Source organism: Ceratotherium simum, chromosome 11 (assembly GCF_057802395.1).
Source record: "Ceratotherium simum simum isolate JZ-2026a chromosome 11, ASM5780239v1, whole genome shotgun sequence".
Lineage (NCBI taxonomy): Eukaryota > Metazoa > Chordata > Mammalia > Perissodactyla > Rhinocerotidae > Ceratotherium > Ceratotherium simum.
In genome coordinates, this window is record NC_141910.1 from 44790363 (window position 1) to 44814813 (window position 24451).

The window sequence follows — 24451 nt, forward strand, 5'->3', positions numbered from 1 at the left end:
TTGTAAAAAAGTAATCATATTCTTTCTTTTATAATCCCTATTTGGTTAAAAGAGAATCTCTATCATTGTGAGATCAAAAAGGGTTCCCTAATAGTTGGTTCCCTAATAGATGTTCTAAATAAACTTCCATATATTATCTCTTTTGATCCTCAAAATAGTATGGGCAAAGGATGCACACCCCTACAGCTAAAGCTAAAACTCCAACTTTCTGACCTCTGTGTTAGTCATCCCCATTGTTCCCGTTGGGAACAAAGGGAAAATAATGTCATTTAGTTGATATACTGTTTTTTGCTCAAGTGCTAGCCACGGCCACACTTCTTTATGCAGCTGTCAAACTGCCAAGTCATCTTTACTTTTTCAAGATGTTAGCTGAAACATGGCATTTAACAAAAAAAAAGAGAGTTCACATTTCTTCATAGCCAATAATTCCATTCTTCAAAGGCTCAAATAGAAAAGTAGTCAAATTCAATAATGACACAGAACAAATGTCATTATAAAAACGTGTATGAGGAGCCATATCCCAGAAACAGCAAGCAGCATTTGAATACACCTTCATCTTTGCTTTCCAGTCACTATTTGTACCACTAGTTTGTAGAGGCCAAATATTCTTTTCTTTCAATTTATCTTAATGCTTTTTCTGAAGACACTTTGTGAGTCGGCATTTCCTCTGGAAAGTACTTGTTATTTGCTTGTTCAGCATGGATGCATCATTAGATACCGCCAAAATCTGAACCTCTACTAGAAGAGGGGCAGCAAGATAGTGTTTTGAGCTCTGCCAAGCTCAACACAGTTCCAGAACTCACTTCCCAAAAGGACATGGTAGTGACTATGGCTACCTTCAGATATAAGTTTTTTCAAATCTAAACATGTAACTAGCAATAATTTGTTCCATAGTCATAGAAAACACTGTTACTGTTATTCTTTCAAGCAATCTCTAGCATTATTCTACTGGCCACATTATTTAATACACTTCAATTTTATTTACTTGTCAATTTATAGTATCCTTGGGAAGAGAGTTTCTAGAATTAAGCAAAATAAAGGGTAAGTTTTTAAATGTCGTAACTTACTTTTCATTCAGCAAACATTTATTGGGTACCTTTATGTCCAGGCACTGTGAGGCCACTGAGTCCTCAAAAGTGAAACACATGATTCCTGCTCAAAGATGACAGGAAAGCAATCTCCTTAAAAGCCAAATGATAAAAAATCAGCACCCTCCGTTTTATTACAAAACTTTGAACTTTGACGAGTTTGGTATTTGGCATTCTGCAAGCTAGATTTCAAAAGTGGTTTTTTGAAATAAGCAATAGGAAAACTCTTCATACCATGTTAGTAATGGATCACAGGGTTATAAATGTATTTGCCTTTTGGGAAAAGGGTATTTTACAGTTTCCCTATCTATGATCATATATTTGACATTCATAATCAATACAGTTGGCAAGTGTGTTGAAATAATTCAGTATAATATTTAGGGACAGGTATGTATATATAGATTGATAATTTATATATATATATATATATAATATAAAATTAACATCATCCTTTGATTTCTAGGTGAAGCTGTGTGACTTTGGTTTTGCACGCATCATTGGTGAAAAGTCATTCAGGAGATCTGTGGTAGGAACCCCAGCATACTTAGCTCCTGAAGTTCTCAGGAGCAAAGGTTACAACCGTTCTCTAGATATGTGGTCAGTGGGAGTTATCGTCTATGTGAGCCTCAGTGGCACGTTTCCTTTTAATGAAGATGAAGATATAAATGACCAAATCCAAAATGCTGCCTTTATGTACCCACCAAATCCATGGAGAGAAATTTCTGGTGAAGGTAAAAAAAAAAAAAAGTTTTAGCTCTGTGCCCTTTAGTCTCAAAATCTTTGTGATCCCAAATCAGCCTGTCTCTTCTGACTTCTCTTTTTAATATCTCCCATTCATCTTCCAAATTCAACTGGGTACCAATTTTTGAGCACTCTTCCTTTTTACATTGTCTTTTCTGTATCTTCCTTACAGTTCCCAGGCATAGTGCTAATCCAGGCCCCAATTGCCTCATTTTGAAACTACTAAAATAACTTTTCAACTGTCCTACACATTAGACATTCTTTTCTGGTCTTTCCCAGTCACCACTGCCAAAGCCATCTTCAGGAAACACTACTTTCATCTTATTCTGCTCCCAAATATTTTGGCCTCCCTTCAACCACTTTGCAGCTGTAGGTCTCTGTGCCATGGCCCAAGCCTACCTTCTTGCCTCATCTCCTACTCCCCTACACAAACCTAGTTGTGTACTCGCTTCTGAATTGTTTTCTGCGTTTTGCTGAGGCCTTTTCCCTGCCTGCAGTCCCTCCTCCTTGCTACTGAAATCCTTCCAGTCCCTCAAGGACCCTTTAACTTATGGCTCATCTGTGAAGTCTTCCCCAAACTCCTCCTCTAAACTGCATAAGATCTACTTAGGCTACTGGTTGGGCATATTCTTCCATAAGTACTCTATCTTTTCATAATAACTTTTCTTATCTTCAAAACCAGACTGTAAGCACTTTGAGTGAAGACCTGTAGCTCAGGTTCTTTATACCTTGAATGAGCTTTATATTCAATAGACACTCCCCAGTTTGTTTTCAGCTCTCCTATGGACCACTGCTGGGAAGCTTCATACATTTGTTTTTCCTGCCTGGTGATGAAGGCTTTTGCATGTGCAACCCCTGGTTCTGTACCCATCCAGAATGACTTGACTGACCCTCTTTAGTTTACTGACACTGATAGGAAGAGCACACCACTTACAACCTTATTTAACAGTCCCATAGAAATTTAATAGAACCATTTCTGGGCAATACCCCCACCTGGATTTAGCCAACCCTTGGAAGAGGGGAGTCTTGCTTGTTTTTCCAAAAAACAAATGATAGGGATTAATAGTCCATTAAACTGGGGAAGTTTGAAGAACAACATGTAAAGGCAGTAGCAGGCTCACTTGGTAATGAACAGAGCTAATTAAAGAAGTACATATGAGGGGTTTTGGATATTACCCGAGTCATCTTAGAGTTTCTGGGGCAGTGTGTTCTGTAGACCTTGTATATCTGGGTCACTTGGTGAGTTATTAAAAGAAAAACCCTTGGCTATACCCCAGAGATTCAGATTCACCCGCTGGAATGATATGCAGGAATACATTTTAATAAATACCCCCAAAATGATTCTGATGCACACGGTGGACCACCGTTTAAGGAACAATGGATAAAGGTTTGAAGTGTTTGGAACACAATTAAAATACTTATGGAAAATCTTTGCTAGTTTTGTGGCATATAGAAGAAAAATACAACTAGTATAAGTCTTTCATTTGGCTCATCCCTGGGTCCAGGCCTTAGTATCACTATTTCAAATATATCATTCCATGGGACTACAGTCAGTATATAATTACATGGTTGCTTCAGTTTTGCAGTTCGTCCATTTCTCCAAATAACTGGATAAAATATGTATACCAAGATCTCACCACAAACATCAAAACACCATGATCTTATTTGTTAAAGCCTGTTGAGTAGGAACTTTTGGTAATAAGTTATCACCTACGTCTAACCACATCTGTAGAGACAAGGCAATGGCTTTGGCTACTCTTCCAGACCAAGCCAGGGACTAGACAGCAACATGGTGTCACTGGAGGGGAAAGAAGACAGAAAAATCAGCGAGTAATCAGTCTGTTTTATTCATCTTGAAATAATAATAGTTTAATACTTAGCACTTATGTACTAAGCAGTGTTCTAAGCCTTTTTCACGTATTAAACGAATTTCAACTCAACAGCCTCATTTTACAGATAAGGAAACTGAGGTACAATATAGTTTAGTAACTGACCCCATATCCTCACGCAGTTAGTGGCAGAACAACTTCCCAGCCCAAACAGGCTGGCTCCAGAGTCTATACTTTTTAACCTGTACTCTATACTGCCTCCTTAATAAAATAGGTACACTGTTAAGTAAACATTTGTGGATCACTAAATGGATCACTAACATGTTAGCTTAATGGCCATGTCCTTAAGAAGCAAAAATCCTCAACCCTGTATTTCTGTGGATTGAACTGCCTTCCAGGTAGAGTCACAAGTTTGGGGTGCTCCATACACCCAAATTGATGTATCTAATTTTATTTTTTCCCTTAGCAATTGATCTTATAAACAACCTACTTCAAGTGAAGATGAGAAAACGTTACAGCGTGGACAAATCTCTTAGTCATCCCTGGCTACAGGTAAAAAAAAAAGTCTGTCTCTGTTGGGTGATCCTCAATTGAACAGTTCAGTGTGACCTGTCTTATCCCATGAAACCACTCTAAGATCAAACAGATCCTCCACGTCTTAGAATAACGTAAGTGTTCTTCAGTGATTAATCTGTCCTGTGGCTGAATCTTGGGAGGTTTTGTAGTACACCATTCAAATGCAATTCAGCTCCCATGAACCGAAAGCAATGATTTAGCCTTTTATAGGGCCTTATGTGTTCATTTCACCTTTTTGTAAGATGAGCATGACATATTATTTTGTCAAATATATTTTACTTTTAAAATGTCCCTAAAAGGTTTATATTTATTTGCAATTGAGGAGATCAGAAATGCCATTTAAAATGTTTGGCTTAATTCTCCCAAAAGCTATTGCGTACATTTGTTAAAAGATACCCCCAAACTGCAGAATAAAGAAGAAAGCTTTAGAACTGTTTTAAAGGGAGTGAGGGGTAGAATTAACTTCAAAACAAGTGCCATCATAGTAGTCTCAGTGATTATTCAAGTATCCTGATAATAGATTCTAAGCACTTTCCCTAGTTTGAGGAGGAAGGTGTAGGCCTCTCATGGTATAGAACAAAATGTTTTAATGATTGCTATTAGCTGCCTCAGAAGCCTGAGGCAATTTTTTTTAATTTCAGAAACTAGTTACTTTCTTAATTAGATTCTGAATTTGAAAAAGTATTTATCTTTAACATTGCTAATTTAAAATATTACAAATGGAACTTACTGAATAACAAGTACTAATGAGTAGGGTTGTCAATTATATGACTAGGATGCTAAGCAAAAAAAAAGGTTGACGATATTTGCTTTCTTTTATGTTCTTAATTCATTTGTTCTAGGACTATCAGACTTGGCTTGACCTTAGAGAATTTGAAACTCGCATTGGAGAACGTTACATTACACACGAGAGTGATGATGCCCGCTGGGAAATACATGCATACACACACAACCTTGTATACCCAAAACACTTCATTATGGCTCCCAATCCAGATGATATGGAAGAAGATCCTTAATTATCAATGAGCTAACTTCAGTAAGGAAGGTTTTCATTTTATGGACTGACATTTTGCTGCACAACTGTTGTTCTTTGTAGGTTGTCATCTGCAAGGATGCAAAGACATGAGGAAATATGATAAGAAATTGGTGACACCAATACTGTAGTTCATAATGAGTAGGTACAAGAGGGGAAACTGAGTAATAAAAACACATAATGGAACCAAGATGAAGCTTTTCATAAATTTTTATAGCATAAGCAATAACTGGTTTTTGTATCTTTTCCTAATACTTCACTTTAGTACAATAGTGGCACTTAATTTATCTTCCCTTTCCTGTTCTTATGTTATTTTTAAAACAGGAGAAAAAGGCAAGCTAGAGTCCAGTTAGTACATAGCTTGACCACATCATACAAGAGTCGTAAGGTTGATTACTCAACAGGTTGCATTTAAGAGATAACTGAGAGGTCACCAGTACATGATTTCCTATAAGGACTTTTAAACATTTGTGTAACTGACCATTGAGGGGTTTTTCCTAGATGTCTAGAGTAGGAGTGCCGCACTGTTTCACCTTTCTTTTTTAGGTCAGTCAAGACTCCAAAACAGCGATGTCTAACTTTTTGGATTTAAAAATCTGAATATGCTCTCTACAACATAATTAAAAATTAAGTTGTCACCTTTTGTGAGTGTGCTGCAACAGCCTCAAAGATAATTTGGGACAACTGATGTTACAAAACCGGGAGTAGGAACTGCTGGTCTAGGTGCTGAGTTATGTCTGTCTTCTCACAGCTCAACTCTGCTGCTGAATACTCACGTTCCCACTGAGACCACTGTGATGCCACAACTGGATTCCAGCACTCAATGAGCAGAGATCTAAACTTCAGCACCCAATTTACCTTTAAACAGGGCTGAATAATTTGAGGAAGAAAATTAAATATATAGTAAAAGTAGGTCAGTGCAGGGTCAGTTAATGCTAAGGAAAGAATAGCAAACAGTATCCTTTTTTTCTTCCCTTAGTTTATAGAAGGGCTTTACAGATATCCGAAATGTTTTTAAATCTATTATTTTAAGCCATCTGGGGGAGTGGGGGTGGGGTGGAGCATGAAACACTTTATAAGGGTAGGGCTATATTATCAGCAGAGCAAATGGGAGAATGAAATAACTTTTTTTTTTTTTAACATTTCAGCTCCAGCAGCCAGCTAAAGAAATTGTTTTCTACTGAAATATAGTATTTGACTTAAGAGGTTAGATTTTTTTCATAGCTTTTAAAAAGTTACTAATAGTTTTCCCCCAAAAAAGTTTAAGATCTTGGACCATCCACTTATTAAAAATCCAGTGGCTTTTTGTTTCTTCATTCCTCAGTAATCATTTTAGACCTTTTTTTTTTCCTCTCAAAAAAGAGCAAAAAATTTAGAGTCAGAAAATCTGGGTTTAAGTCTTGGCTCTTCTTTATTAGCTGTGTTGGCCTGGGCAGGTAACGAGCTGTCTGAGCCTCATGTTCCTCAATCTGTAAAATGAAGTTCAGAATTCTTGCTTCTACCTTCCTCATAGTGTTGTTGTGAAGATCAGATATGTATGAACATATTCAATAAACTAAAAAATATAAAAGTGTTAACTATCACTGCCCACTGAATTTGAGGTAGCAAAGGAAAAGAATGTTCTTGTATGTGAAGAGACTAAGACTGAGAGGGCCTTTAGAGATCCTTGAAGCTACTCCCTTATCCAGAACCAAAAATACCCTTGAGAGAGTGGTAGCAAACATGCAGTGTTCCTATGTTCTAAGCTCTTGACATGTTTTAACCTACCCTCACAACAGCCATGAGGTGAAAGCTTTATGAACCCCATCTCACAGATAAGGAAATTGAGGCACAGGGAGATTAAGTAACTAGCTGCCAAAGGTCACACAGTATGTGGATTTGAACCCAGGCAGTGTGGCTCAAGTCCCTCTAAACCCCTCCCAATCACTCTGCTGTACTGCCTACCCATAAATGTCTCCAGGAGACATTTCCACATCTCTCACTATTTCATTCTCATATAGGAGTTCTAAAAATTAATTTTACAAAACCTTTTAGAAATGTATTTTCCCTGTGATAGAGGACGACTTTCCCCAAATTTCTCCAAAGTAAGTCTGTTGATTTCAGTGTGCAAAACGGAGTAATTCTGGATTACTTAGGCACCCTATTATGGTTTTACTGCATAAGGTGAAAATTAACTGGAATGTTGTTTCTTTGCTATACTTATTATAATCAAATTTTACAAGCCATGAAATTAATTGCACTCTTTTTGTTGTTGTTGTTGTTGAACGCCTAAAAAGTTTTCTAAAAAAATTTGTAAAGGCACTGTCAGATAATTTGGAGTTGACTAACTACTCCAGATACTGTATAACTTGCATAACCATTTTTTGCCTTGAAGTTGTGTTTGTATAAGAAATAATTGTTAGAAACATTTGATAATGTACAAAGTAGTCCATAATGACACTGTTCAGTACATTTTTATATTTTTTTTTGTTACATCCCACTTTTTGTAAATATCCTCAAAGAAGCTTGATAATAAAATGTTATTTCCATATCACCATACTTTTCCATGTGAAAACCTGAGCCTATCTCTAATAGAGGTATCCAAAGAAAATTTTATTTGGTTGTGTTACTTTCCCAGGCCTTGGAAAAAGAACTATTTTGGAAATAGTATTTGTAAATGGAATAATGCTATATTTAAGAACACTGATTCTTTTTTTAACTTCCTAAAATAAAAAACAACTCATTATTATAATTTTATATGAAATTTGAGGTAATTATCTGGAGGTCTCATTTCTTGAATGAAAGTTTGGAATAATAAATTTTTCAGGAACTGCTATCAAATATTCAACTATTTCAACTGCCAGAATTAAATAAGCTAAGTACCTAATATCAAAGTTAATTTCCCAGGTTTTAAGATATAAGGCATTGCCTAATTCCTCCCTCTTAATTATAAAAACTATTAAATAATTAGGAAGGGCCAACTATGGGCATTTTCATCTAAAAATTCTCAAGTCTTTGAAAAAAGAAAATAAATATGGAAATACAATAAGACTGTCTAGGAATGACCCAAGGCTGCGCAGCATCTGAAAAGAATGCCTCCACATCTTCCTTTACTTTAGAGTGAGCTGCAGAATGGTAGTCCTGTTCTCAGTTAAGCCAAAGAAGCAATAAAAAGAACAGTTCATCACTCTGCCAATGAACTTGCAATAATAGTTAAGCCATAAGTTTAAGACATGACTAGTATTCTTTTCCTTTAATGTCACTTGTAAATTTGTGTTGCTAATATAAGTCTTCAGAAAGTCCACGTGTTTTGTATTAATATAAAAGTTCTATGAACCAAAAAATGAGAGATTATAGAACTAAAACTTGACATATATCTGAAAATAAAGAATTAGTTCAATTTACAATTGAGCTACGTAGTCTACGTTTACTCTCATATTTCAAGTATATGTCAGATTTACTGGTTTTACTATGACTTGAAAAACTTAATCTAATTTTGTTTTTAATTATAAAATTCACAAACGCATATGGTAAGAAATTCAGATACCACAAAGGAGAACAAATAAATAAGCTCATACACCTCAAACCCACTTCCAGATTGGGAAATTTAATGGTGATTATTGGGCATTCTTTCCTTACTTTTTATGTACAAGTAAATATCACAAAACAGAAAACCACCAGTCTGTACTAATATATTAATTTCTATGAAATTACTTATAAGCATTTCTTTAAATGTAGCTTTTCTCCAACAAAAATGGAACCGTAACTATAAAACATTTTTGCACCCTTTCTTCACTTACTAAATCTTAAGAGATCTTTCTACGACAGAACATACTGCTCTAGGGCCGGCCCCGTGGCTTAGTGGTTAAGTGCGCGCACTCCGCTGCTGGTGGCCCAGGTTCGGATCCCGGGTGCACACTGACGCACCACTTCTCCGGCCATGCTGAGGCTGCGTCCCACATACAGCAACTAGAAGGATGTGCAGCTATGACATACAACTATCTACTGGGGCTTTGGGGGAAAAAATAAATAAATAACATACTGCTCTACTTTATTTTAAAAAGTAATATATGAATAATTCTATTTAATCAGTCCCCTATGAATGGCCAGTTTGGTTTAATAAAAACCGGAAAAAACCTATCAGTGTTCATGTTTACTTTTTAAAATAAAAATACAACAACTAGCCTTATTCAAGGAAACTCAGTTTCACAATAACTTGTTTCATTAAGTTGAGAGCACACAATTGAGTTGTGAGCAGTTGTGTCAAGAGCAGTGAAGAGAAAATATTTCAATACTTATTTTACCTGTGATATATGAAATGTATTCCCTTTATTTTGGGTTCCTAGGCAGACTTGGTAAAAAGTCAAAACTGAAATATCACCGCCAAACAAGTTCACCAAACCCAGCTACAGGTGATGGAGAGGGTTTTGACTGATGTGCATTCATCTGACGACTTCCACCATGAAGTCTCTGATGAGGTAGCAAGGCAAAGAAGTTAAATCTTTCTCCCATCTTCCTAGGATTCATTAACATATCATATCCCTGGAGTAACTGCTGCCTCAATGATGGCTCATCTGATTTATCTAAAAGAACCTGAAAAGAAGCAATTTGTTAGTAAAAATAACCAGAAGAAAGGATTCCTAGTTATATGCAGCAATACTAGTGATTATTAGCTATTCGATAAAGCAGTGCTTAAAACGTGATTTCTGATCACCTGCCTCAGAATCATGGGGTGCTTATTAAAAACATAGACTGCTGTGACCCAAACCTATGGATTTATGTTTAACAAATATTCCCAGTTTGGTTTGATCTACACTGAAGGGTTAATATGTCCTCAGAAAAGTTATAAAATTCATACCCATAAACGTGGTCAAGTTTTTTTAATGAACATGAACACTACTTGGAAGTCTTAATTCTACTTCATATGGAGATGCATGAAAACTCACCAGGATACTCTTCCCCCAGGCTGTCTGGGTCCACTAAACCCTACACTACTGAAAAGACTGGAACACCAAGGATCTGGCTAACTATAATAGTATTAAGACCAGGTGAACTGACTTAAAATATTTTTTTGAAATACTATGAAATTACAATATTTAATGATAGTGAAATAAAACAAATCATTACCTTCAGCCGGACATCAATGCCCATATTTTTTAAAAACGTTTGTTGTTTTATTGGACCCAGAGAAGCTACTTTTCCCTGTACCATTCTGCGCAAATAACTGAAGTCCACGTCAGCAGTGAGGTCTGCTGTTCCAGGAGCAATTAAGACATCATGAAGCTTGTGGCCACAAAACCCCTTAAATGTAATTTTAAAAATGATGAGTTTTTGTCTTTTTATGGTTTCATTATCAAGATTAAAGAAATGCTACCATTTTAGCACATTTTACATAACTCTTATAAAGGGAAATATGCCCTAAATCAGTGGTTTACAAACTCATAATGCATCAGTACCCTTTCTTCAAATAAGATGCTATGTGGAAAACCCAATATAAAATACAATGTTGGAGTGCCTGAAGATGTTGCTCTTGACAGTTATTTAACATTTTAATAATGGCTCTGGTGATGGAACAGAGGAGATCTCATTAATTCTCCAGTTGAATTCAGGTTATATGAACCTGGATGGTATTTTACACAGTGTATCCATCAACCATGTGCATCACAATCACCTGAGAGTATGTTAGTGGCTCTACCCAGACCTAGTGAATCAGAATCCTGGAGGTAACGCTAGAGAATTGGCATTTTGAACAAACTCCAGGTTTTCTTAGATACAATAAAGTTAGAAATTGAGAACCACAGATCTAGGCAATGACTAATAGCATCTAGTTAAATGTATTTCAATTAAAGTATTTTGAACAGAATCGATCATATTCAAAGAACATAAGCTGTTTAGAAAGATTAAAAAATACATCTGGAAAGGAAAAAAGATGTTGAAAATATGACAGAAAAGTTTGAATATTACTGTAGCTAGATCAAATCTGCAAAGTACCAAAAAAAATTTTTTAAATGAAGGAGGGGGAGAAAATTTTAAGAACTTTAAGAAAATCTTTCCATTTGTATTATTCAGATGCTCACTAGGATCTATGCAAACCTAGGTTCTGCAATGTAAGGAAGAAGGTAGATGATTCAGACCTTGTTCAAAGGAGAGTTGGACAGTGGGCTTAGGCTTAGGAGTTAGATCTAGGGTTAAGAGTAATTACAATTATATGAATTAATATTAATTATAAAATAATGTAATACAACAATGCTAGGCACTGTAGAAACCAAAGATAAGATAAAGATCTTCAGTGAGCTTCAAACCTAACAAATGATAACTAAGTAAATTTACCAATTAAATTCTGATAAATCATGTTACTGAATTATACATACTCTAAAGGTATCTGTCTTAGTTCCATCATGACCATAATCAGCAATCAGTGCAGCACCTCCAGTTAGTGCAATACGCTGAGAAAGTTCCTGAATAATAACACCAGCATCAGGACACACTTCCACGTGATCCCTCGTTTCATCGCGCTAGTAAGAGAACAGCTGAATCAAAATACATCATTCAAAAGAACTGTTTCCTTAGAGTTTTTCTACAATGAGTATATCTTAGTTACAATAAAAATAAATTCCTTCCCAACATGAACATGTTGTCTACACTCAACTTTTCACGACATCCTTTTTTTTTTTTTTTTTTTTTTGGTGAGGAGGACTAGCCCTGAGCTAACATCCGATGCCAACCCTCCCTTTTTTTCTTGAGGAAGACTGGCCCTGGGCTAACATCCGTGCCTATCCTCCTCTACTTTATATGGGACGCCGCCACAGCATGGCTTAGCAAGCAGTGCGTCGGTGCACGCTCAGGGTCTGAACCTGCGAACCCCGGGCGGCTGAAGCGGAGCGCGCGCACTTAACCACTGCACCACCGGCCCGGCCCCCATGACATCCTTTTTATTATACAGAACTCCTTGGTTCTTGGATGCTGTCCACTAAGTTTACAAAGACATTTTAATTTTAATCACTTTTATAAAAAGTATGCCCTCCCAATCCCACCCCCTCCAGTGACCAAGTACATTACCATTTTATTTATGGTGATAATACTTTTATAATTCATATAAATATATTCCACTGGGTTGAAAGCATGGGAAAGGAATTTTTGTCTGCCTGGAACAGGGCCTGGTACACTATAGACACTCAAAAAATTGTGCTGAGAGAATAAATGATATAAACCCAATATAAGAAAACAGACCCTATTAAGCAAGTATAGTAGGATGCCTTTTGTTGGGGCAAAGGTATCCCAATGATATGTCCTATATCTAGAAAGATCAGCTTATGAACTAGTGCCAATGTACCTGAGGCCCTTATTTCCTAAGATGTTCAACTATTAACTAAGGGTTCTCAATAAGTGCATATTAGCTTAAAAGTGAAATGACAATAAACATTAATACTTGTCAACTTGACTAGTATATATGAAATTTCACTAATTCCTGAGATAATGAAAATTTTTCTTCTTCATTATGAAAACATACATTAACTTTTGCTCCCTCCTAACACCCTATTAAAAACAAAGTACTGACCTGCCCTGATGTCTCGGCCTGTAATGGCACAGGTCTATCAGGTATAGAGTTATTGACTCGCAGCGCTTCCTACTGCTTACTAGAGACAAGTTCCTTACCCTTTCCAAGTCTGTTTCCTCATTACATAAACACTAGGCTTGTTGTGAGGATGAAAGGAAACAAACCACTTAGCCCCTAGTGCTATTAAATAAATTACTGTGGTTTAACTATAAAAACCATGAGGTCAGCCACCTCAGGCATAAGCTGACACGCCTCAGCTTACCATGCTGACATTCTTACCACCTCAGACTGCTCTTCAAGATAACAGATTCTATTACCATTTGCCCCATTCAAATAAGAGGGAAAATCATCACTCCCTCTCCCACAAGTGAATGCTACTCAAGTCAAGAACTAAAAAAAAGCACAATTCCCAGGCCCAGGGGGTTAGCTGTTGGTAGCTTTATGAATTTTTTTCTCACTCAGGTACAATTAGGTAGCCAGAACATGAAAAAACAAATGTTTAAGTGCTTAGGCTGATATTTTAACTTACGCTTTGCAAAGAAAACTTAATTCATAGGTTTATGTTTAAAAGCTCTTGTGCTTTTAAAACTGATAACTTCTGAGGTAGAAGTTTTTAGTTATGGTCTAGAAAGGAGAAATCTTTTTTTCTGAGCTGGAAAAAAAGGAATAAAACAGGCAATCTAAAGTCCAAACATTTCCTGAGAAGTACAGGTTTTTCTGAACCTTTAAACACAACCCCAAGATAGACGGGCTCCTGTGATTACTCCTTGAGGTCAACAGGAAACAGTAGTAAACCTACCATTTTGGCAGTCTAGAATCAAATTCACATCTGGGTGGAAGCATGAGAAAAAAAGGCATGCTCTAGCAGTAGCCCAAAGAGACTAACAATAAAACTTACCTAATAATAGAGTTGTTTTGAGAATTAAATGAGAAAATATAGAGTAATCCATACAGAGTACTCAATAAATAGTTATTGTTGTTACTTTACTATACGCTGTACTACAGTTTTCATAGACATCAATCTCTTCTTGTCAAGTTGATGATATTGTCACCATTTGATAGAGAACTAAGGTAAACGGAGAAGGTAAGGAACTTGCTGGGTGAGCACTTACTTTCTTATTACATTACATTAAGGTCTCACAGCTAAGAAATGATTTTAACCCAGTCTCGTGACTCTAGATCCTCTGCACTTTTCACCATTAATAAAAAGTACCTCACATGTTGCCAGTGTAAATCTCCCCCGTAAAGGAACTCTAAAATAATAATTCAGAAAATATAACTTTGAAGATTTGGTTGGCAATAAACTTAAGAAGAAAAAAACTTATTCCTACTTGTATGAAAGCTTCTGCTGGAGTGGCACAAGGCGCCAAAACAAACCTCAGTTTATCAGAAACTTGTGGATCAATATCAATGAATACTTCTCGCCATCCTTGTGGTGTTTTCTAAACACAAAATAACGCATAAAATCAAATATCTGCAAGTTCTCAAAATTGCCTCTACCAAAGTAACTATTAGTTTTCTCCTCTTGCCATCTATAAGATAGATGACTAACATTTACAGAGCACTTTACCCAACTTAAAATTACTTAAAGGCATTACTTCATTTCCTTTGAACAATACTACACTGATAGATGCAAACTATTAACATTGTTTAGATAAGAGATGGCACTGTGGAAGATAAAATAAGCAACATAGAGGGAAAGTGCCTAAAAAATGGAAAACAGACTCAGGAGGACTAATCAGAAGCTTTTGCTAACAACATAACAATATATACTCTTAGCCTTACAAGTTACCAGTACACAAACACTACCACCAGATCTTAAATTTCCTCACAGAAAGAACGAAGAAAAATCTTAATCTACAGAATGTAAGAATATTTGCTATAAAATAATCCTTCATTGTACTATAGCCATTTACCATGTTATATTCGCCAACATCTTTATCCCAGGAGAATTAAGAATTCTTAATAATTATCCTAAGAGAATTAACAATTCTACTTAATATTTCATTTTTGCTTTTCAATTATTTATATTCCTCAAAATTCCAAATATAGTTAACTTCAACATGTTCATATACGGAATAATTAAATTACTGTAATGTTTATTCTTACAACATTGTTATTCAATTATAAATGCGACTTTTTTCCCCATCATACCTGAAACTTATGCACAGGAAGAACATCAAAAAATTCATGTGCAAGATAAAAGCTGTACTCTATTTGAGAAAAGAAGAAAAAATTAATATTTCAGCATTTTTAAGGCAATTAATTGGTTATTTTGAACATTAACAAAAAGAAAATGCCTACTTCTTCACATTGGAAGCTGTAATGCCTCCATAATCATCACTACCCCAGAATCATCCACCTGTTCAAGGCACACCTACTCTGCAGAACGTACAAAGAACATTATTACTACTCTCATTTTCCACATATCAGGGTCAGAGAGCTGATATATCTCAATTACCAGTTTAATCTTTACTCATTACTAGGCCTGAAAGAAATTAGAACTCAAATTTGTGGGCCGGCGCCATGGCTTAGCGGTTAAGTGCGTGCGCTGCGATGCTGGCGGCCCGGGTTCGATCCCGGGCATGCACCAGCGCACTGCTTCTCCGGCCACGCTGAGGCCGCGTCCCACATGCAGCAACTGGAAAGATGTGCAGCTATGATGTACAACTATCTACTGGGGCTTTGGGGGAAAAAAATAAATAAATAAAATTAAAAAAAAAAAAAAAAAAAAAGAGAACTCAAATTTGTTAGCTGGAAGAGGATCTGAATTTCCTAAAATCATCCGAGACGGCTGAGACTAGGAATGGCTGAGGTGCCTTGCCCAAAGTCAGACCACCACCTTAGGTTTGAGCTGGAGCTCATTGAGTATAAGATGCCTGATGAGTGCAGGGATCTTCTCACCAGCCCTCGCTTCCCTTTAAGCAAATAAGAATGTTCAAAAGATGAGGTAACTAAACTGAACCCATCTAGCAACACTGCTTCCTTCAGCCCCTGCGGCCTTGGGCTGCTTCATCATCAGTACTATCTTAGCGGTAGCGACAAACTACAAAGGACAACAGAGAGCTACACTTTGGTCTTTGTTTTGTTTTGATTTCGTAAAACCGCATGAAGTTGATTTCTCCTTAATGTTAGGCAATTTTATTTTCCAATACATGCTCTTTTGTAGAAAGAAGTTCACTATTCTCTATGGATAAGGGACTTGGTAGCGCTAACTCTTACACCGTTCTTCAAAGCTGTGGTCACCTAGCAATTCTGTGAGGGGTTGTGATCAACATTCTTTCATTAATCAATGTAAAATAATTACCTTTTGGAACATCTTGCAGATCTCGATACCAGGAAATTGGAATTCCAGACTTAGTAACCCCTGTCATATATGCTGGAGATCCAGCATTTCGCTCCAATGGGATCTTCTCCTCAGTCAGTGTTAATGCTTGAATCTCACTTAATTTTTGGCTCACCTCTACCAGATGTATTGAAATGTCACAGTTTTTCAGAACAGATCCAAGCTGACTGAACACCTAAATACAAAAAGACAAAAAAAAATTTACGTTTTCCAACCATTTACCTCAATAATTTGCCCAGGTCACAGAAGTAATATTTGGTTTCAAAGAGATCTGTTTCTCAGACAAGCTACTCTCCAGCAGTCTGTGAGAACCATAACCTATTAGAGTTACTAAGCAAAATCTACAGAAGAAATAGACAGTACACAATTTGGTTTCCTAATGATAAACATTAGAATATTGATTAACAAATGAAAATAAAAGATTTAGCATCTAAAAACAAAACAAAAAAAACAATGATTCAGATTAGGAGTCTAAAAAAAGACCAAGGAAATAAAATGAATATAGCCTTGATTTTATAAAGCCACCATGTCTATGAAATAACCTCATCTTTGAGAGGATTAAACTCTATCTTCAGGGAATCAAATTTGAATGGCACTAAAACGTTGACAGTTTAACTCTGGGATTCTTCCACATTTTCAGTTTTTTCCTAGCTACACATTTTTTTTTATTGTAAGCATGAGGGGAAAAAAGGAATACACTAATATTTTACCAATATTTTAATGCTAAAATTCAAAAGCATAAAATACATCAATATTATTTTTTATTTGAATTTAATTTTCACTGATTTGCCTCCTACTTTTCAGACCTGAATACGCAGGTACAGACTGATAATACAGACAAAATGATTTTTCCAAATTTAGTTTTGAGATGAAACTATAAATGGAAAAACTTCTTCCCAAGAGAAAAATCCTTCAGAAAGTTAAGATAAAAATTGAAAACAGATCTGTAATACGTTTGGCTATTTTCTTTAATTCCTTTAAATTCTTTGGCTTTTTAAGAGTTCTGAGGACTTGATCTAGGAAAGCATCCTTTATACATTTTAAAAGCTGTGGGCTTGATTTTTAAAGTACTTGAAACAAGACTATATTATTTGAGGCTCTTATTAAATATTTTATATTCAAATGACTGCCAATTTAAAGAGATATAAAATAGAGCCTTGGAAACTTAAATCAGTGGTTTTGATTTTTTTTTTCCCCTCAAATATAATATAACCAGGATTCTTATTTGTGAGACGTTTATAAACTTTCTTTTAAAAAAATCCTTCAATTCCTAATTTCAAGCAAAAATGATATAGCATCAAGAAATTTAAATTTATATTATGTATTTTGTTTTTTACACTGAATTGCCAGGTACCCATGAAATAAACTCAAAAACAGTATAAACTATAAAAGTTTAATAAATACTATTACTTATGTACTGTAAACAATATTCCTTTTTAATATTTTTATAAAATATCAAGTAGAATGATAGAAAGAATGATACACAGGATAATATTCACTATCTGGTTAAAGAAATAGGACATGACTTTTACCTTTAAAGCCCCCATTTCCTTCCTCTCTCTCAGATGTCACCACCACTCTGAATCTCGAGTTTATCGTTTCCTGCCTTTTCTTTATAAATGTTACTAAATATATTTGTATCACTAAACATATTGTTTAATGTTGACTATTTTTGGATTTTATATAAACAGAATCATATGATATGAATTCTTTGACAAATTGCTATTTTCACTCAACATTTTGTTCCATGTTGAATTTTGTTGCATTCTGCTGTGATTTCACGCATTTTCACAGCACTTAGTATTCCACCATATGACTGTACTACAATCTATTGATCTATTTTCCCATTGACAGGCATTTGGTTTGTTTCCAGTTTTTTGCTATTCTAAACAAGGTTGCTATCTTCTTGTACATGTCTCCTGGTACGCATAGGCAGTAGTTCTTGCAGGGTATATGCCTAGCAGTAAAATACCTGGGTCATGCAGTATAAGTAACTTTGACATTAGTAGATAATGCCCAATAGCTTTTCAAGGTGGTTGTACCAAATTATACTCGTAATAAGCAGCACATATATGAGGGTTCCATTGCTCCACATCTCCTCATCCTCACCAACACTTGATGTTGTCAGATTTTCTAATTTTGAGGATACAGTGGTATCACACTGTGATTTTAATTTTCATTTCGCTAACTACCAATAAGTCTGAGCATCTTTTTGTTTTTATTGGCCATTTGGATTTCCCCTTTTATGATGGGCTTATTCACATCTTTGGCCTGACTTTTCTACTGAGTTATCTGTCACCTTCTTATTGATTTAAAGGAATTCTTTATACATTCTAACTACTAGTTCTTTGTTGTCTCATTACTCTTTTTATGGAGTCTCTGAAGAACAAAAAGCTTCTAATTTCTTTAAAGAACAAAAGGTTCTTAATTTTAATGTAGTTGAAATTATTCATCTTTTCCTTTATGGCTTCTGTTTTATATAATTAAAAAGTTCTTTCCCCACAGAAGACAAATATATTTTCCCATAATGTCTTCTAAATGTTCTACACTTTAAGCTTTCACAATTGCCTCCTCACTCCCATTTTTAAGCTTACAAACAGATAACAATAAGTAATGATTCATTACATTATTCTGACATTATATTTTAGTTGAGAAATATGAGATTAAGATTAAGGAAGTAGGACTGAAAACCAAGGAAATCGATGAAGTTTGCAAACTCGGTCAAAAGTAGTAAGACTCACATACGTGAGACCGTAAGACTTTTTTTTATTACCTACCCTCAAAATATCTCCTGCAAGGGTACCTCTACCTGGGCCCAGTTCCACCAGTTGGAAAGCTGCACTTTTTCCAGTGGCCATCCATTCACTGATGAACCATATCCCTAGCAGCTGTGACAAGGAAAAAACTACATTAAAATACTATAAAGTATAAAAGTATATCACAATGTATATCTCCATGTAAATACACACTTTACACCAGAAAGCAAAATGTTTGCATACAACCATATGTATGTTATTTCATATGTACATATATGTATATATACACAGGACCTTCACTGGGACTGTTACTACAGAAACCATTCAGGAAGCCTAATAAAAGGAGAAAACAGTTAAAAGGCAGCCTCCACTATAGAAGGTCCCATGACACATATAAGAGGATATCACTTACAGAAAGGTAGTAGTATTTGAAAGCAAATAGACACATGAAACGATTATGCCATTTCTTCATATTTATATGATTTCAATCGTTACATGGCTTTGAAGTATAAGTAATATTTTTTAATATCTGGATTCTACTTCCTCTTGTGTATTATTTCCTATTTCTAAATTGATCAAAGGTTCTTATATAGAAATAAATGAACTAATATTCCTGAAAAGAATATAAAGTTTCTTAAAGGGAGACTTCTACTGTAACTATGGCTAAGTCACGGGTGGGGGCTCTAGAGCACACCTTGATTCCACTAATTTCTCAATTTTTTTTATCTTTTCTCTCTTCCTTCTTTGCCACTCTCCTTTTTCTTTATCTTTCCTTCCGTCTCTCTTCCTCCTTCCATTCTCATATTTCAACTGGTTCTCCTACTTTCCAACCTCTTTACTTCCATCTCTTTTCTTTCTGTCCCTCTTATCTCTACATTTCCTTTTCTACAGAAAAGTATAAACTTTTCAAATGTCCTCTATACCATTATCTTTCCTGTGTTGCTCACTATTCCTTCCATATATAAACTACTAAAAAATTAAAACTTTTGAATCACAAAAACCAAGCTGTAAAACACTGTTATAGAATAATACAACTTAATCTGCTCTCAAATGTTTGTGATATAAATTTCTTTTATAGTTTACACTGGATATTACCTCCCCAAAGATCTGACTTATTTCAGGTGAAGTAATGAAATCTCCTTTTTCTCCTAGCATGTCATGGTACACATAATATCCCTAAGTAAAAAGAGAAAACAGAGAAAAATTAATTTTCAAATAAGGCTTTTTAAAACACCCTTCCAAAATCTTACATAATGTATACAATGAAATAAACAATTGTTTAGTAAGAAAGTTCTCTCTTCTAAATAAGATAAACACAGTGTCTTTACCTAAATTTTACAAAGTAACAATTATTTTGCAGAACTGGTAGAAAAACAATTACTCCTTGACTATAAAGGCAGAAGCCATGCAATCCTCATCTCTACAGTATTCCACACTCTCCCCATCTCTCCCTGCTCCCACAACCCAACAGTAAGACCCTGCCTACCCCTCCAGCCTCTTCCTCCAAATTCTCACACTTTCTATTCCAAATTAGCCCTGCCTGCTGGAGATGTTGTTTCTTGACCTGGGTGTTGGTGGTAGGGGAGTGTTCACTTTATGAAAATTCATCAAGCTGTATACTTTTCACTTTTTTTTTTTTTTGAGGAAGATTGGCCCTGAGCTAACATCTGTTGCCAATCTTCCTCCTTGTTTCTCCCCAAAGCCCCAGTAGATAGTTGCATGTCATAGCTGTACATCCTTCTAGTTGTTCTATGTGGGACGCCGCCTCAGCATGGCTTGAGGAGCAGTGTGTAGGTCCGCGCCCAGGATCTGAACCGGCGAACCCCGGGCTGCCGAAGCAGAGCACACGAACTGAACCACTACGCCACCGGGCTGGCCCCAAGCTGTAAACTTTTCATTCGTGCATTTTTCTATTTGAATATTATATCTCAATAAAAAGTTATTATTTTTTTTAAATTAGCCCTGCTTGGCCACACATCCATGCCGCTGCAAATGCTCTCCCTTCTCCTTTTCCATTTCTGCTGGCAATCTTATCTCAGTAAGATTGAATCTGCTCAAATGCCACTTCCTTGACCTCCTCCTCCAGCCCTCGAACCTCAGACTAAATCCAGCACTTTCTTTTCTGAGCTTCTTTACTTATATGTCTACGTTCTTCCCCAGAAGGCACAATTATTTGGGGGCGAGCACTATGTCTTATTTACCTTCATATCCCAAGTTTTAGCATAATGCCTCACCTTCAAGAAACACTCAAGAATGGATTGTTAAAAAACTCCCCATGCTCCTCAAGCCCCTGAGCAGGTGACCTGGGCTCCTGCCCACACAGGAATTAAAGAATGTCATTAAATACGACATCCTCGGCTTCCTGACCCCACCTGGCCTCCGCCTGTTCCCACTCTTTCCTCGGGACCCGAAGGATGAAACGCCTTCCCCTTCTGCTCTCATCCACACCTAACCCCTCCACCTGTGCTCTGGATCCTCGCCACCACTCACACAGCTCTCACAGGCCAGGACTGTTCTCATCTCCTTTCTCTCACAGCTTTGACTTTTCCCTCTCAGCATTAGCAATAGAACTAAGTCACTCCCATCTTTAAAAAAAATTTGTTTTCACTCCACACAACATCCCCCCTCTAGCCTTTTTCTTTCCCTTCATAAGTAAGCATTTCAGGGGCGTTTTTTGCATGTGTTATGAATGACTCTGGTAGATTAGTGAAGACTATGGACCCTTTCATGGAAAGTTTTTAAATGCACAGGACTTAAAATACACAAGATTACAAAATAAATCAATTGAAAAATACTTATTAAATATTTAACAAATTTGTGATACAGTAATATATATGGATCTTTGTAAGTGTATAAAAAACAAAATGGAGGGGCCACCCTAGTGGCACAAGCAGTTAAGTGCGCACGCTCCACTGCAGCGACCTGGGGTTCGCTGGTTCAGATCCCAGGCGTGCACCGACACACCGCTTGTCAAGCCATGCTGTGGCGGCATCCCATATAAAGTGGAGGAAGATGGGCATGGATGCTAGCCCAGGGCCAGTCTTCCTCAGCAAAAAGAGGAGGATTGGCAGATGTTAGCTCAGGGCCAATCTTCCTCACCAAAAAAAAAAAAAAAAAAAATAAACGGAGCCAAAGGTCTAACAGTAATGAAGTTTTGAAGTACACATGAGCACAATGGTATTTTGAAATACTTGTGATCACTCTGTTGTGATACGACAATACCAGTGATTTGATTTCCACTTATGCTAAAGTCTCAGTATTGCTGATGCTACTTGGTTGTTGCCTATGTTCATAATTAGAGAAATGCTAAATATTTCAGTTAGATGTTAATGAAAATAAAGGAGTAATTTTTTCCCATCCAAGTTTGCAAACCCCCTGATTTCTATTCAAGGATCCCTAGGTTAAGAACCTCTACTCTAAATTCAAGAGGTACCTCAAGGTGTAATCCTGGGAAACCTTCTTTTCTCTAAGTACACTCTCCCTAGATCCTTGGGTTTTAATGCCATCCATATACTGATGATGACCAAATTTATATATGCACACCCAATCTTTCTCATGAACTTCACACTCAAGAGACAACTGCTCACTTACTATCTTCACCTGGATGTCACTGCCAACACAATATGCATAAAATGCACTTCCTGATGGTCTCCCATTGCACTAACACAAAAATATAAATTCCATGAAAGCCTTGCATGAACTGCAAGGCTCATCTCATACTCATCATCATACTCATCCTCACCTCTCCAAACTCATCTCATACTACTCTCCTCACCACCAACCCCCCACCCCCAGTGACTGCCCTCCAGCCTTTCCCTTCTATGTGCCAAGGGATTTCCCAGCTCAAAAACTTTGTATTTCCCGTTCCTCAGCTGGGAACTCGCTTCTCCCAGTTCTTTGCCAGGCTGGCCCATCCCCATCCTTCAAGCCTCAGCTTAAATGTGCTGGCCACCCACCTATGAACTTCTACACACCCCCATTCCCACGGCACTACTTACCTTCAATCCTATCAACCTGTTTTTTTCCCTTTAGAAGCACTTACAATAATCTATAATTATCTTGTTTAACTATTTGTTTCCTTATTTATACTTCATTTTCTCACTAGAACATAAGTGTCATGCTCCATAATAAATGAAGCATCAATAAAGGAATAAATGATGAGCGGAGGACCTTCACTCTAACCCAGAGATGTTGGTTCTAAAGTTTCTCCTTATATGAACTTTTGGTAGGTTGCAGCACTGGGTACAGGCCTTTACTAAACCTCTGGACACTCCACCAAATCCAACAGCAATAGGCCAAACCAACCCTAAAATTCCACAGAGCTCATATTTCAACCCAGCATAAGGTGAAACATTCTAAAACAAAAGGACCACAGGCTTTCCCCAAGTGGCTTTGGAGAGCAGACAAGGAAATGCAGGTCAGAAAGCTGTGACAGTGCTTAACCCTAGAAACGTCAAGACCCAGACCTTCCATTCTCAATAAGAAAACCCGGAATATGCTTCCAACACCTGCTGATGCTGTGCCAACACAGGCAGCTCTCCAGGCACTAAATTCATATTTCAAGTTGCCTACTGGAGATTTCCACTTGAGTCCCGTATAAACTCCAAATTGATATATCGACTGGACTCTTTGTCCTTCCCCTCCCTCCTAAGTCAGCTGCTGCCCTTCCTCCCCCTGCATTCCCATCTCCTGGAGAAATGATTCCACTATCTACCATCAGTCCAGGTACGGAAGTCATCCTTCCCTCAGCTCATAAATCCAATCGGTTACACTGACTCCCGAACTCCTTGGGAATTTGTCCTCTCCTCTCTAATGGCACTGCCGCTGACTTGCTCCAGCCTGACCAGGTTAAGTTAATCTGTCCCCAGGTCTTCGGGGTGGCTCTTCCCCTGTAAGACACCCCGACTGCCCGGGCGGCGGACCCTCGGGCCCCTCTCAGCGCACACCCCTCCTGGCTCACATCTCGCAAAGCTGCTACAGCAGGCCTAGCCCTCGGGCCCCGGACCCATACCTTGGCTGGGTTGGTCAGGACCTCCCTCATGTACTCGGCCACAGTGATGGGGCCAGTAGACTTGATTTTGTACGTAAGATGCCGCAGCATTGGAGTCACCGGGTTGTTTTCTGCCGGCTCTTTCCCGGAGCTGAAGTATTTCCCTCTCCAAAGACAGGGAATGACTGTGAAAAACACACATGAAACGGGACCCATTAAACATCTTAATATCTGCAAGTGCACTGCGGCCTGAGCGCTTTCAAAGCGGCTTCGTTACCCCTTAACCTCGCCCGAAGCGGGGAAAGCGGACCCCCGGCCGCAGCACGCCGCCCACGACCTCACAGCCGTTTCGCGTCTGAGGCCGGACTCCAGTCTCCCGCCCAGAACGCCCCAGGGGCCCGTAACCGAGGAAGGCCCCCGGGCGGTTTCCACGGCAACCGTGCACCGGAGAGGCGAACGCCTACCCGCACGGGCAGGGGCGCTCAGCAGCCCCACACCCGCCCTCACGAGGACGCTCATGCCGAACTTCGCACTCAGCCGCGCGCCGCCCGGGGG

The 24451-nt window shown here is 37.5% G+C and overlaps 2 protein-coding genes across 4 annotated transcripts in view; one reads left to right on the forward strand and one right to left on the reverse strand.

The window, feature by feature from the left end:
- The window catches only part of PRKD3 (protein kinase D3), a 90018-nt gene extending 82213 nt beyond the window's left edge, over window positions 1–7805 (forward strand). For 2 of the 3 annotated variants that reach the window (XM_087436886.1, XM_087436888.1), the window contains 3 exons: window positions 1552–1819; window positions 4125–4210; window positions 5077–7805. In XM_087436886.1, coding sequence (XP_087293012.1) covers window positions 1552–1819; window positions 4125–4210; window positions 5077–5250 — 528 coding nt within the window. In that variant the 3' untranslated portion in view covers window positions 5251–7805. The remainder of the gene's footprint in view (window positions 1–1551; window positions 1820–4124; window positions 4211–5076) is intronic. The other variant, XM_087436887.1, reaches the window with a different exon arrangement.
- A 1751-nt stretch (window positions 7806–9556) lies between these two features.
- On the reverse strand, window positions 9557–24434 carry NDUFAF7 (NADH:ubiquinone oxidoreductase complex assembly factor 7). Its single transcript, XM_004418137.3, has 10 exons — window positions 24361–24434; window positions 23918–24081; window positions 20002–20082; window positions 18928–19038; window positions 16112–16325; window positions 14959–15017; window positions 14136–14246; window positions 11618–11761; window positions 10374–10547; window positions 9557–9839 (listed from the first exon to the last, which is right to left on the reverse strand). Exons 1-10 carry the CDS (start codon window positions 24413–24415, stop codon window positions 9624–9626), a joined length of 1329 nt encoding a protein of 442 aa, XP_004418194.2. The 5' UTR covers window positions 24416–24434; the 3' UTR covers window positions 9557–9623.
- Window positions 24435–24451: the final 17 nt, after the last annotated feature.